Source organism: Lolium rigidum, chromosome 3, assembly GCF_022539505.1.
Source record: "Lolium rigidum isolate FL_2022 chromosome 3, APGP_CSIRO_Lrig_0.1, whole genome shotgun sequence".
In the NCBI taxonomy this organism is placed as follows: Eukaryota; Viridiplantae; Streptophyta; class Magnoliopsida; order Poales; family Poaceae; genus Lolium; species Lolium rigidum.
Window position 1 is genome coordinate 151,950,622 of NC_061510.1, and position 13,041 is coordinate 151,963,662.

General features: G+C 46.6%; 1 protein-coding gene across 1 annotated transcript; it reads right to left on the reverse strand.

Annotated features, from left to right (window-relative positions):
• Positions 1–1,189: 1,189 nt before the first annotated feature.
• Positions 1,190–11,330, reverse strand: LOC124695679 (probable protein phosphatase 2C 37). Its single transcript, XM_047228504.1, has 4 exons — positions 11,217–11,330; positions 10,513–10,854; positions 9,011–9,116; positions 1,190–1,536 (listed from the first exon to the last, which is right to left on the reverse strand). Exons 1-4 carry the CDS (start codon positions 11,313–11,315, stop codon positions 1,190–1,192), a joined length of 894 nt encoding a protein of 297 aa, XP_047084460.1. The 5' UTR covers positions 11,316–11,330.
• Positions 11,331–13,041: the final 1,711 nt, after the last annotated feature.

Sequence of the window (13,041 nt, forward strand, 5' to 3'; positions counted from 1 at the left end):
TCGAAAATTCTTTTTTCTAGAGAATACCGTGACAGGTGTATCACATTTGAAGAATCCAAGATGGCCGGTGCAACGTTAATTAAGGCTACCCGACATAAATATAACACCACTCGAATTAAAACGCAACCCACAACCACCAAAAGACAAGAACTTGCCTTGCACGGTCTCCTACCATGAATGGCGAGCAGGCAACACACTGAAAGACCAACTCCAAATCCAGCTTGGCACAAGTCAAGGCATCGCCCACCCGCAAGTGAACGGCAGGACCAAACCAAACGGGGGGAGGTGCCGGCCAAGAATTGTCCGCAACGTTGTACACTACACCCCGAGAGCCCACGCTCTGAGCGGCAGCCACACCGGCTCCAACTGATGCACCGAGGGTACCACGAATAATCAAAGCACCGCCTCCAAAGATGGAACGACGCCACCGCTGCCCAATCCGGAGATGGATCTAGGGTTTTCCTCGGTGCTCAAGATGGGTAAGCACGGGCAGGGCCATGACGACACCTCCAAGAAGGTGACTAGGCCCACAGACAATTACCGAAAAACTTGTATATGTAAGATTCTAAGCTCTGAATCCACAAAGAATTACTGGAAAACTTTGAAGTAGCTCCAAGAAAAGATAACTTCTGAACTTCGGACGTACCAAGTGAGAAGTTGGAGTTTCAGTTCAGGACTTGGATTAGATATGAGTGAACATGGTCATGTGAGCCGCCCTGCATCCATGTAATCCAACACCCAATGCTCTTGGAAAGCATTGCTCTCTGACCTGCATCTCAACTTTTTCCAAACCAAGAAATTTGTGATTCTGCAATCTGGGTCAAGGATTTTGACAAGTACAGCTTGGAAACATCAATTATTAATGCATAGGCCTAACCACAGAGAGTGCAAAATGCCAGAACCACCATGAGAAAAATGGGAACTGTATTGAACATAAATGTCAGCATCATATTTTGTACATTTGCAATCATGCATCCATTTATAAACTATCACTTTCCCTGTCTTTTTCTCTATCCATGGCAATGTTTCATCCACTCTACTTACTAATTTGTTTATCGGACTCTTTTCGCCGAATATAACCAACCAGCCACTGAAGAACCAGGAGCTAAATATCTAAAGAACAAAGAAAATCTCAGAGTTTAAGCTGATTTTTTGTCTGCAAAGTCTAAGCTGATCTGATATCATATGCCTAACTCCTCGCTTTCAGATCGATCACAAGCACGCTGATGTTATCAGAGCTCTCTCTTCCGAGGGCGAGCCTCGCAAGGAGAGCAGCTGCACGGTAGCAGCGAGGCTCTGGCTGGTGCGCTACTGGTGCGCCGCTGCTGCTGGGACCGGCTTCGCCGCTCTCAGCTGTGCGCGCTCTTGTCGGGCTTCCGTCTTCCAGGCATTGCCGCGCGACGTCGCAGGCCACCTTATTGGAGATCACATCCCACAGCCCGTCGCTTGCAAGGATCAGGCACTCGTCATCGTCCGACCTTGTGGTTATGGTGATCTCCGGCTCACATATGACTTCAGGCTTCAGGAGCTTGTGCCCTGCAAGTATAGTTAAATGCCAAATGAGATCGAATACTTTAAGTGTAAGAATTATAATTATAATATATAGTACTACATAGAAATAAACCTTATACAAGTGTCAGAATAAAACTATATCCTAAAGGGAAATGAACTTCTTGTAGATATGAAGGAACTTTTCAAAAAATAAGAACTAAAATTTATGCGATTTTGTTTCTTTGAAAGGACCACATCAGGTATGTGTGTTCTCCTTCTCTTATAAAATTATTCAGATAAACAGCTCTGACATATCGATTGAAACAAAGCAAGTATCATTTGATTTCCTTCTCTTCCAACATTTTTTAACCATGCCCTAGGTCCTACAAACATTTATGAACTATCATTTGTTTCTTAGGGAATATATGAAATATCCATATGACGAAGAGAGCAATGCATCAGTACGTGGTCACATTCTTGCTAAAGATAAAATTGTTAAAGGATCCACGTTATTGGTTAACCAAATGAAATATGTATCTTTTTTACGGTAAAAGGCAGGCGCTTTGCCATTCCATTAGATGGAAGCAAGATTATTTACAATGGGACTTCCAGGGAAGTCAGAGGAAATAAAAGTCAGAAAATATCAGCAAAATGAAATATTTTTGTATGGAAATTAGAGCTGTCAGATAAGTAGGACCTGGAAACATTACAATATCTTCATACGTATACTTGTCAGACTAAATAATAGTCAGTGTCTTACAAATAGGATCTTCAGACATCCCAAGGGTAACGACTTGCTGCAACTAATATCTTCAACAAAGGTGGCTTGGTTGTGCTCGTGCAACAGCTACGTAACCGATGTAAATGGGGGAAAATGGAAGAATCGGTAACTGCCAACTAGAGAGGTGCAAGAGGCAGTAGCACGCTAAACTAAATAGTTCCATCCAGAATTGGATCAGATATACCGATTCACCGCATGCTACCAATTATCATGAGTTTTCCCATCCGTATCCTGGCTGCTACAGAGTAAGTAGAACCTAGTCCTAGTGAATAGCTCTGCTACGAAACAATGACTGTTCAAGTTGCTTCACTGTTGGGTAAAATATAAGATGAACATATGGAAGCATGCTTATGAATTTACAAATATTTGATACCCTTTGGTACATCCAGGTATGGCATGACTTATATTTCACAAAGACAGGGCTGTTGTAACTTGTTTTCAGTATCAAGTACATAACTTACTATTTGGCGTGAAATGGTAAGCAGATTAGTGTGCAGTTAAATCTAGCTAACATCAGTGTGCCTAAGCTCTGGGGTAATACCTGATGAAACCAAAAGAAATGAAGAAAATACCGAATTTAGATGGAACACCAAGCATAAATCCAGATATTGAACCATAATTTTACAGCACTACGTAATTTGAAAAGTGAAAACATCTGGATTAGCAGCCTGCAAAATCATTGATTCTTGTTTGATGATTTTCCAATCTCGTCATAAATTAAATGATTAATATTGCATTCCTAAAATTTCTCTGACATTAACTGATGATTTTGGACACAAACAAACAGAAATGCTACAGCCATTCAGTAACTGATTGGGAAAATATATCTAGAAATATCTGACTGCTCCTTATTTTGCCGCCGAGAAAAATATCAGATGGCTTATACACATAGGAAAACCAAAGACTAAACCAAATATGGAAAGATTAGTCAGATGATTTTCTCTTAAGAAATACCCTTTGAGCTCAATTAGGAAGTATAAACCCATTCATTACTTCAAATTATACTCCCTCCTTTTGTATATACACATGACTCCCTAGAAAGCGACAATATTTAGGTTGGTTAGATCATGAAAAATATTCTCATAATACAATTTTCTACTAACGTATTTGTACAAAAAGTAATAGTCAAAGATACATATTAGATACCATTTCAATATCAAAAAGTCATCTATTTCTGAGTGGAGCGGAGTGTTTTTTCACTGCAAACGCTTATTGCACCATATGGACATTTCTGGGGCCGGTCCGAGGACCGGTTTGACCAGAAATGGCCCATGAAAGTGGGAAATGACCTAAGCGGCCAAACGGTTATATTTGGGCATCCCTATAGAAGGGGCCTTCTTCCCGAATGTTTTGTAGGGTTCTTGAGCTTCTTTCTCCCACCATTGTTGAACTTAAAAATGTCGCTTCTTCTCCCATCTAGCATATAATTCTTGCATCCTTTTGAGGGTTTGAAAGAGGAGATCTAGATCTACAATCCCCACCAATCATTTCCTCATCTAAGTGAGGGGATCTAGATCTTAGATTCATTGGTTCACCTCCACCATTCTTTTTACAATTCGTTCGAGTGGCCATGAGCTTGTTACTTTTGGAGGGTGACCTTCTAATTGGCTTGGCGGTTGAACTCTCCGTGAAAGATTGTGAAGAGCCACGGGCTTCTCCTTCATGGAGTTTGTAAAGTGGTTGTTGAGCTTGTCATCTCCGGAGTGGAGGAAAAGCTTGCCATAAGCAAAAGGCCCTAGTGTTCGTGAGGGCTTAAAGAAGAAGGTGAGCCTTCATGGCATTCAGGGGACCTTCGTGGTAACCTGCATCCCTCCAATGTGACCTACCTTACGGCGTGTAAGGGAACACGAATACATCTCCATCTACGTGTGCCTTGGTTATCTCTATACCTGAGTTTATTTCATTGTGGCAGCTATAGAGCTTGAAGTATTTATATCGTGCTATCTTTCTTAGCTTTAAGTTGTTGATACACTTAGTTGAGCCTAGCTTATTCAGGTTTTGTGCATGTAAAATAAGCGTTAGCTTAATTCCGAATTCTTGCAAGCCAAATCCATTATTGTTTTTAAAACGCCTATTCAACCCCCTCTAGGCGACATCTCGTTCCTTCACCCCCCCCCCCCTATCTCCCCATCAAGAGGGGCACCCCCTGACGAGGGTTCACCTCGGCAATCTCCATGAAAATGGACTTAGGGTTTTGGGGAAAGAGGTGCGTCGGTGAACTCGTAGGATTATTAAAAAACAAGGCGATCAGACAGTATATTGATGGTGAACAAAGCTAGGGTTTACAACAATGATTCGATGTTCTTCCCGTTGGCTCCTCCTAGCCTTTATATAGGAGGCTAGGCCTCACAGTCCAGGTTGGGTCGGTTACAATTATTATGTCTATATCGGCTCCTTAGATGGGTCTTTCCTTATTCGGCACGTCTGGTTCCTAGGCTTCGGATGCTTCCATAGACGGCCCCATCTCCTTTATCCTCCTCTTTGTCATGTTTTGTCTCCCTCCTGTCTCATAGGAACCCTCATCCATCCATCCAACTCATTCAAAATCCGTGAACACATGCATTCATGTTCTCGCTTTCCCATGGGCCGAAACCCTTCTCACCCTACCACCTTCTCAAAAATAGCTTCATCGATGATGTTAAGCAGAGCACACCGAATGAAGAAATTCAGGTTCAAACAAGCCTCATGTCAAAAGTATTATGAAAAGAAAGATTAGTAAAGCCATCATGAGTGGCTATAATGAACGGGAGATGACCACTTCAACTCATCTCTCTTGTGTAACCCTAGCCACATTCACCGACACCTCTTCTCCAATCCCTCCTTCCCTTTCCATTGACAAGCTTTCTTAGTGTGGCGGCAGAGGGATTCTTCCATTCCTCTCGAGGAGAGATTGTATGATCTGGTGATGAGATCTAGGTCTCGGTCTTTGTCTAAGGTAAACTAGGCATGGGCAGCCCAGCCCGGCCCGAAAATCTTGGGTTGTGCCAGGCCAAGTTTGTACATCAGGCAGCTCTGGCCTGAATTCTTGGCTCGACGGTCAGTACGACCGGGCCTCGGGCTGACGAAATACGCATTTTACAAAAGATCGGCCGGGCCGCTCGGGCCTTTTTGGGCTTCGGGCCGGGCTCGGGCCTAGACTTTCAGCCTTGGGATTTTTTTGCCCGACCCAACCTGAAAAATACCCAGGTATAGTCTAAGGCAATCGTCGGGCAACGGTCATGTGGCGTTCATATGATATAGCCCGATCAAAGTCCTACTCGATGTTGCGTCCCAGTGGAGGCGACTGAGCATCATAGTTGTATGGTCAGCGTGGTGCGATGGCAATCATCCTGATCCGATGGCGGCATATGATTTTGGGAATATGGCGGCGGCCACCGTGGTCATGTCAACGACGCGGCGGTCAGATATAGAGATGTTGATGACCTTCGACTCCGTGTTGTTGAGCTCAATGGCGGTAGGAATGTCTCTCTTATTGGACCACAAAGCTTCTAAGTCTGGCGATGGTACGGAACCCCCCCCCCCCCCTCCACCTCAAGATCAGGTTCAATTCAGCTCGGCAGGTGCTACGCACAACGTATCTCGTGGAGACGTCAAGTCATGCATGTTGCTAACTTCATGCACTATCCAATGCAACCATAAGTATGGTGAAAAGGGCTAGGAAATCCACATATACACTTCAGCACCCCCTCTATGTGTGATGCAGGGAGTCAACAAGTGAATAGACTCAAGAAGTACCTAAGGCTCTGATACCATGTCAAACTTCATGCACTAGCCACCGCAACTAGAAGTCCAAATTGGTGAAAAGAGCTAGGCAATTCACATATACACTTCAACACTATGCATAATGTCTCATGCATGTAGAGGCATCATGTCATGCCTGATGCACGGTATCTCTTGTGGAAGAGCCAAATCATGTGTGTTGTTGTTGCACCAAAGGTAGCATAGCAGGGCGTTATGTGACTTCCCGGATTATAATATCTCCTCCATGGTATCAGGCTAGCGAGGTGTCATTAGCCAGTCAAGTGATGATGGTAGAGGTGGCTTTTACGATGAGTATGCACGGTCTGTTGGAATCACAAGAAACATGATCAGGTAATGTCGACGCGCGGGTGCATCTTGTCGTTGTTGAAGGTGGTGACTCGCGAAGCTTGGCTTTGGGATAAAAATCCTGAGAACTGACATACAGTTGGTCCCGTCATCAACAACGAACGCGTGGCAATCCCTTCTTGAGAGAGAGAGGGGGGGGGGAGGGGGAGAGAGGGGGAGGAAGAGAGAGGCGTTGCAGAGGAAGAAGCACCAACGGACACAAGAAAGGGGCTGACTCTAGAAGGGAAACAATAACACCTACCTACAAACAAATATTTACATATCCAGATTTACACTCACTACTTTGAAAAAATACTATTCTCTCCGGCGCAAATTAATTTGCGCAGTCATATACTATGTCTACTACAACTGCTCTCTTGAGCTACGCCAATTAATTTGGGCCAGAAGAAGTAACAAATAATAAGCATTGAAATAGCAACATTAAGTATGTACTAACCTCAAAAGGTTGACTATACATAAAATAAGGAGAAGTGCTATGCTTCTGTAGTGGATCCCTGATCTCAATGTAGTTACGGATAATTTTTTAGTAATAAATCTGTTTGACGCTGTCTCTATGGCTACTTGCTCAAGCTACAACGTGGCACAAATTGGAATATTGTAACATCACCATAGGTAACTCAGCATAGTGCAGAAGATAACATTGCTAGTCTAATAAAGTTACCTATCCCACATATTTTAGTATGGTTGCTACAAACGAAACTAGTCAGTTTGATGAATCGGCGATGAACATGTGTGGCTTTCGTGTCTACTTGATGTTTGTTCTTTTTCATGTCAGATAATGTAACTAACTGAAACAACTCTATCCACGCACCTGAGAGTTTTAACTTTGAGTGGGTAGGGCGGCAAAGGAAGATATACTCCACAGACCCACAGTGATTAACTTTGTTGATAATTCAGCCAATTGGCATGGCGCAGCTTGTCAAGCCAGTGATGTGACTGGTTAGCTAGCTACTCAGCAACTGCCAAGTAATTAGCATGCACCAGAGGGAGATTAGAAGATGGTCTTATTCGTTCCATCCTCTGCTATCCATAATCTAATACACACAAAGTTGGCACGAATGGACATGCAACTCCCCATGTAACGAAAGTGTAGACAAAACTTAATTTCACCGAACGCCGTGCATCTATTGTATTTATCCACGACAGCGCTGAAAGAAACTTACTTGATGTATATATTTTCATCATAAAGCTTAAAGGACCATGTCATTGTCGTATTTGTAAGCTTGCTGACACGAAACATACAGGACATTATTTTAGTACGTGCAAAAGTAAGAAGGAGCTGTCTTAGTTAGGCGCCTTTGGATTGAAAGATTTCAAATGGATCAAAGAAATAACACCTTCAAAAATCTTATGGATTGCCTTTCTACACATTAATCTCATAGGAATTTCAAGATCCACTAACCTTTTTTACACTCATTCGCGTAGGACCGAGAACCTTTTGCTATGTTTTTCCTGTGTTCCATCCAAATAACTATTCCTGTTGTTTTCAATCCTATCAAATTTCATGTGTTTTAACTATTCCAGAGTTTCGTAATCCTGTGACCCAAAGAAGCCCTTAGTACTCCCGTGGTTCTATGATATAAGAAGATATTATAGCCAATAAAATAAGAGCATTTTATACTAGGAGGCAGAAGAAGTAGATTTTCTATCAGCCAGCAATTTCGTAGTTGGCATACAGGGTGCAAGATGCAAAGGAATCAGTTATTATCATTCTTTAAGAAGATGTGATGTTCAGAAAAATCAAATCACACCTTTTTTATAGTATTCCCTCCGTTCATAAAAGGATGTCTCATATTTGTCTAAATTTGCGTGTATATAGACGTGTTTTAGTGTGTAGATAAATGCAATTTTAGACAAAGTTAAGATATCTTTTTTGTAAACGGAGGGAGTATTTCATTTTGGAACACGTGTTTGCTTCTACCTCACCGGAAGTTGGTGGGAACAAAACACATGCATAACAACAAACTACAAATCCGTCTGCCTTATGACATTATTTGAGAAAGGAGCTCTAGTTTAGCGCAGGGTTTTTTTTCGTGGCCGAATTTCCGAGATTTCGGTGAAAACCGGTTTTAGCGTGAGGTGAAAGACATGAGACAAAGATCATCAACTTTCAAGTAAAACTTGCAAGATTAGTGCAACTGAGGCCATATTGACAAATCTGAACTTTCTTAGAAACTCCAACAAAAAATGACCTCTCTCGAAAAATTTACTCAAACTCCCTTTTTGGTACCACCAGCCACACACTCTCTAGCGGTAGGGTTGAATGGGCTACCGCCAAGTGCTTTGACGGTATTGCCTTAGTACCTTCATGGTATTTGGCGGTATGGTTGTGATACCGCTGACAGCTCCGGCCATAACTAGTTCAACCCTACCGTTAGAGGGTGTGGCGGTAACAAAAAAAGGGTTAGAACCGGATGAAAATTTGAAAAGGGATTATTTTTTTCATGAGAAGGTTAGACTAGTCGCTCTGGCACGTAATTACCGGCTCTTACACACATAGCTTACTCTTATCACATTCTCCATGCATAAACACAAAAAATGAACTCCCCTCGCAAATTAAATCAAGATGCACAAGTAATGCGAAAAAATAAATGTACATCGGCAAGAAACACAAGGGATGTAAATACATACCTAGTGCACGGGACATGGCGAGGATCCCTCTGACGCGCGCCCCGTTGATGAACATGACCCGACCGCCCATCGCCTCGATCCTTGCCCTCTCATCCGGCCGGTCCGGCTGCACATTTGGATAATTAATTCCCAAGAATTAGTTAACTAAGGAGAAAAATAATAGACCATGAACATTAAAAAGAATCTTTGCGGTCGGCGGATGCAAGTGCAACTTGCAGGATGCACATGATACCGGGTAATTTTTATTTTCTTTATGAAATAACAACCCCTATTTTTTAGCATATAAGTGCTACCCCTGAAAAATATGTTTTGGTTGCTTTGGCGCCACGGTCAATAGTTCTCTATCTCCGCCACTGGCTGCGGTCAACATCGATCACTTGCAGATAGCTGAGAGTGAGTGGTAGTGTACACTAGCGCACTAGTGCTAAGTAAATTATGAAGTGATTGTAGTTTAGAGTATGAAGCAAGGTTAGAAGAAGCAAATCAAAGCAAAGGAAGAGCAGCAGCACTAGTAAGTAGTAACCCCTTTTTCATCACTAGTAGTAAAGCCCTAGCTAGTTCTCGATCTGCGTAGGTGGGACCTGCACTCCCATCAGAGTAGAAAAGAAGCAAGAGAGGGAGAGAGAGCGCCCGCCATGCCCAATTGCCCATGCATATCTGTGGCCAAAGTCTCTCTCCAAAGTCTAATCAAAACCATACAAATTCTATACTAGTAGTCCCTCGGGAGGTGATCACAGGTGGCGCCGCTGCCCACCACAACACCCACCTCAGCGGGCCCCACCATTTCGTGGGGCCCACGGAGCGTGTGTGCTTTGAATCCCACACCCCGCCGCCGGCCAGTGCCGTGTCCCCACGTGGCCGTACCGGAGCCACCACGTGTCCACCTACATCCACCCTCGAAAGCGACCCGCTCATCCAGGAATCTCGCTCGCCCAGCAACCCACCACGTGGCGCCGCGCCGGCGACAGGCTGCACGACAGCGACCGGTCAATCTGAGATGCCCGTCGACTTGGGGGTTATTTACGGCAGGAACGCCACTGCATGGCCTGCTTTAATACTCGTGCTCGTCTCAGTATTTCTAGCTCTCTGCTCTTGCTCAGTGCCTGCCTGCATACTTATTTTACTTATATCTGAAGCTTATTCTTCGGCAACAATTCCTTTATTCCATGGTACTAGTTGTTGACTTGTTGTATAGCACAGCGGTACACCGTACACGTCGGCGGGCAGCAAGGTGAAATTCCATGGAGTGCGACGCGCGTCTTCCTTTTCCCCGGCGACCAACCACGGCCACAAGCTTCACTTCCCGAGGGCCGACACCTCATTCCGTGGGGTCAACGTACAGTCAACTCCAGCAGACTCTAGGTATCTATCGACCAGGGGTCCCGTCAAAGTTGCTCATCAAAGCCAGACATGTACATGGTACACCACGGAGTACATTATACTGTACACATAGTACGTACGGACGTGGCAGGAAGGAGCATATGTGTCATATGTGTGCGTACCTTCTGGTCTTCGGAGAGCGGCACGGCGTGTGTGCCCCGGCAGAGCACGGCCCGCGAGTCGCCGCAGTTGGCGACGACGAGGCGGTCGCGCACCAGGAGCGCCACCACGGCCGTCGACCCCACGATGGCGCCCCTCTGCCCCGACGACAGCGGGCACGCGCACCCCGCCGCCGCCCGACCGCAGGCGCACGACTCCGGCGCCAGCGCGTCCACGCGCGCGAAGCTCCGCGACAGCGCCGCCCGCCACGACCCCTCCTCGTCGCCGTCACCCTGGGCCGCGGCGGCCGCGGCGAGCTCCGTCGCCAGGATGGAGTGCATCTGCTCCCGGCACAGCGCCGCCACCTGCATGCCATTGTGTTCACAATACATTAGGTAATTATAAAGGGAATGCAAACGTGTCGACCTGGAGTTGGGGTGGAAGCTGCTAGAATGTGGCCAGGTGGAAGACCAGAGCGATTGGAATGTGCTGTGGTTGTACGATCTCGACAGCTTTTTCTTCTTTCACAAACCAATCACTCGATTCAAAGTTGCTACACTCTACTACCGCAAGACTCTGCTGCAAATATACTACTGTACGAATAGTATGGAACTGCGGATTAAACTGGGCGGAGATATTGTACGAAGCAGATATTTTCGGCAATTTCGTTCATAGAATACTGCTCAAAACGAAGTGAGGCGATGCGGTGACGGGAGGGGTGACGTACGTGCGGGCCGCCGTGGCCGTCGAAGACGGCGAAGAAGTGCATGGGCGAGCCGTCGGCCCAGACGCAGAAGCTCGGGTGCAGCGACACGGTGTCCTCCATCTCCCGCAGCCGCCCCGCCAGCGCCACGGAGCCGAACGCCACGGGCCACACCGCGGCCGCCGTCCCGGCATCGGAAGGAAGCGCCGTCGCGGCAGAAGCGACGTTGATGGCGGCGACGGCGGCAGAGCCACCCTCAGGTTCCTCCTCGGAGGATTCCGAGGTGGGCGTCGCGGTATGCACCTTCTCCTCGCCCCCCGTGGCGGCGGCGACGGCGGCGCTCTCGTCGGAGCCGGCGGAGGTGCTGGTGACGTGGCGGAGCAGGGCCAGGCGTCGGCGCCTGCGCAGGCGGCATTCGGCGGCGGGGTCTGACCCCTCGGCGCCGGCGCTGGGGCCGGCGGGCATGTTGTTGACGCCGGCGCTGGCCATCACCATGGATCGGGCCACGAATCAGTCACACGATGGCGACGAGCGGATGCGGGGGGGAGGAGGAGGGGCGGCGATCCCGAAGCAGCAGAGCAGCAGCAGCAGCGCCCATGCAGACCGCGAGTTAATCTAGCGAGCGAGCGAGCTACGGACTGGAGCTAGAGAGAGAAAGGCGGGGCGGGGTGGAGCTACAGAAGCTAGAGTAGGAATGAAAGAGAGAAAAAAAAGAAGAAACGGAAGAGGAGGAACCTGGTTTGTGTTTGGTGAGCTGCGTTGCGTGGGGACGGGAAGACGGGGCTGGGTCCCACGTGGGGTGCAACGTGGCGACGCGGTGACACGTTTCAAGGGTGAGAGGACCGGGAATCAAAATCGGTGGGTCGTCGCGCGCGCGGCGTTGCGGATGCGTTTCTGCCTTTTTCCATTGCCATTCCGTTTCTATTTATTTCTTAATTTTTTGATACAAGTTAAGAGTATTACAGTTTTTTTTAGGTGTGAGGCCTTCCACATTTGATTACATATAATATAGTACCTCCGCTGTCTAAAAAATAGTTGCTTATCTTTTTTCTAGACATAGATATTTCTACAGTTAAAATATATCTATATACTTCCGTATCTTGATAAAATTAAGCAACTTTAAAAGTGATGGAGAGAGTACTATTCACTATGAGTAAACAAACTATAATTGAATTTTCTTATTATTGGTGAAAAAACGTTTGTAAGACCATGTACAAGGCCTCACATTCCAGATGCTTCCCCAAAAGATTATGCGGGCGTCGAACAAAAAAAAAGAGCAGCCCCCAAACTTGATTTGTGTCTGGGGCAGCCTAAAAAATGTTCGGCGCTCCGAGGCCTTGGGGACGCCGCACATAAGCCGTTGCACCCACCGCATAGGATACTGGTAGCGGGGCTGACCCTCTCAAAGAAAATAACGGTCGAACAACCAAAAATAAAGGTGCGGTCAGCTTTTAATTAGAGACTCGTTGCTCGTCGGTTCGCCACGCGGCGACGCATCTCGACCTCTTTGTGTTTTCCCCCACGTGGCAAGGTACAAGAATCCTTAATGATCGCAGCGGCCTCCTTGCATGCATCGTCCACTTCTCCCGCCGCCAAGAAGGCCCCCAAAAACACCGTCGCCATCCAAAAACCCAACAACCAACGACATCACATGCGATGAACTATCCGCAGGGAGGCGCAACTGCGAGCGGCTTCGTGCCACGGAATCTCGCCGCTGATGTCGCATGGGCCTTGTTGCACGATGGGTACCCCACGTGTCGTTGCCTACTCGACAATACCCCGGAGGAGGGGTCCTCACGGAGGGGGGGAAGAGGGGGCCATATGGAGGAGAGCCATCGGTACAGGGCAC

Excerpts from the sequence above, each read along its gene's own strand:
- LOC124695679 (XM_047228504.1), bottom strand. The coding sequence starts at position 11,315 with ATGGAGGACACCGTGTCGCTGCACCCGAGCTTCTGCGTCTGGGCCGAC. Across the intron at positions 10,855-11,216 it reads ACGGCCACGGCGGCCCGCAC|GTGGCGGCGCTGTGCCGGGA; the intron begins GTACGTCACCCC and ends AATGGCATGCAG. Across the intron at positions 9,117-10,512 it reads CGCTCTCCGAAGACCAGAAG|CCGGACCGGCCGGATGAGAG; the intron begins GTACGCACACAT and ends CCAAATGTGCAG.